This window comes from Penaeus monodon, chromosome 27 (assembly GCF_015228065.2).
Source record: "Penaeus monodon isolate SGIC_2016 chromosome 27, NSTDA_Pmon_1, whole genome shotgun sequence".
NCBI lineage: Eukaryota > Metazoa > Arthropoda > Malacostraca > Decapoda > Penaeidae > Penaeus > Penaeus monodon.
Genome location: NC_051412.1, coordinates 26,031,523 through 26,032,298, shown reverse-complemented (window position 1 = coordinate 26,032,298; position 776 = coordinate 26,031,523). Strand labels below are relative to the sequence as shown.

The window sequence follows — 776 nt, the reverse complement described above, 5'->3', positions numbered from 1 at the left end:
TGCAGAAGAAGCTTGAGACTGGGGTGGCGTTCTCATTTCACGCAGCACCTGTATGTCTGGGGTGCCTGCACTTGGGCTTGGTAACACAGATTTTGTCATTGTTCCTGTGAAAAAAATGAAGTCATATAAGTAGGAGCAATATTTTGTTTTTGTTTTTGTAAAGATGAAAGTCTTGACAATTGAATATTTTCAAACAAAATATTTATGTGTATATACTATCACTAACATCTAATATCAATTACACAATTATTCCTTCATCACAAAAACAAAAGGATTATTACTGTGTCAAGATTATTCTAGTGCACAGTATCCAGTATATTGCAGGCCACTAAATTCTAAAACAAGACTTTTTAAAAGAAAATTTATAATTGCTGAAACTAAGATGAGGATTCTATACATGGAAATGATTGGCATGTCTATGGATACATTAAATAACCGAAGATCTGTGTAATTTACTATTTATATGTGTGTAGGCAACAATGTGTCAGAGTGAGAAAATATGAAAGTGAAAATGAGAGTGTACATGTGAGAATACATACATAAGTATACTCAGAACAAATGTATCTGGGTTAACATTTTGCAATACTTACTTGTTGCTCTTGTAGGTCGACTCACTACAGGTGGGGTTGCAGTATTCTAGAAAAGAACAATCCAATTATCTGTATGGGAATGTGTAACTACTACACTGTAACTGAGTTAGTGAAATAATTACTTGAGGACCTTAAGTTACACTGTATACAAAAAAGACCATAATATTTTCTTCAATCATTTTTGAC

General features: G+C 32.9%; 1 protein-coding gene across 1 annotated transcript in view; it reads right to left on the bottom strand.

The window, feature by feature from the left end:
- Positions 1–776, bottom strand: part of LOC119590726 — a gene marked incomplete in the record, with an annotated part of 107,158 nt that overhangs the window by 98,738 nt on the left and 7,644 nt on the right. Inside the window, 2 exon segments of the mRNA XM_037939414.1 lie at positions 1–104; positions 591–636. Of these exon segments, the coding sequence (XP_037795342.1) occupies positions 1–104; positions 591–636 (150 nt within the window).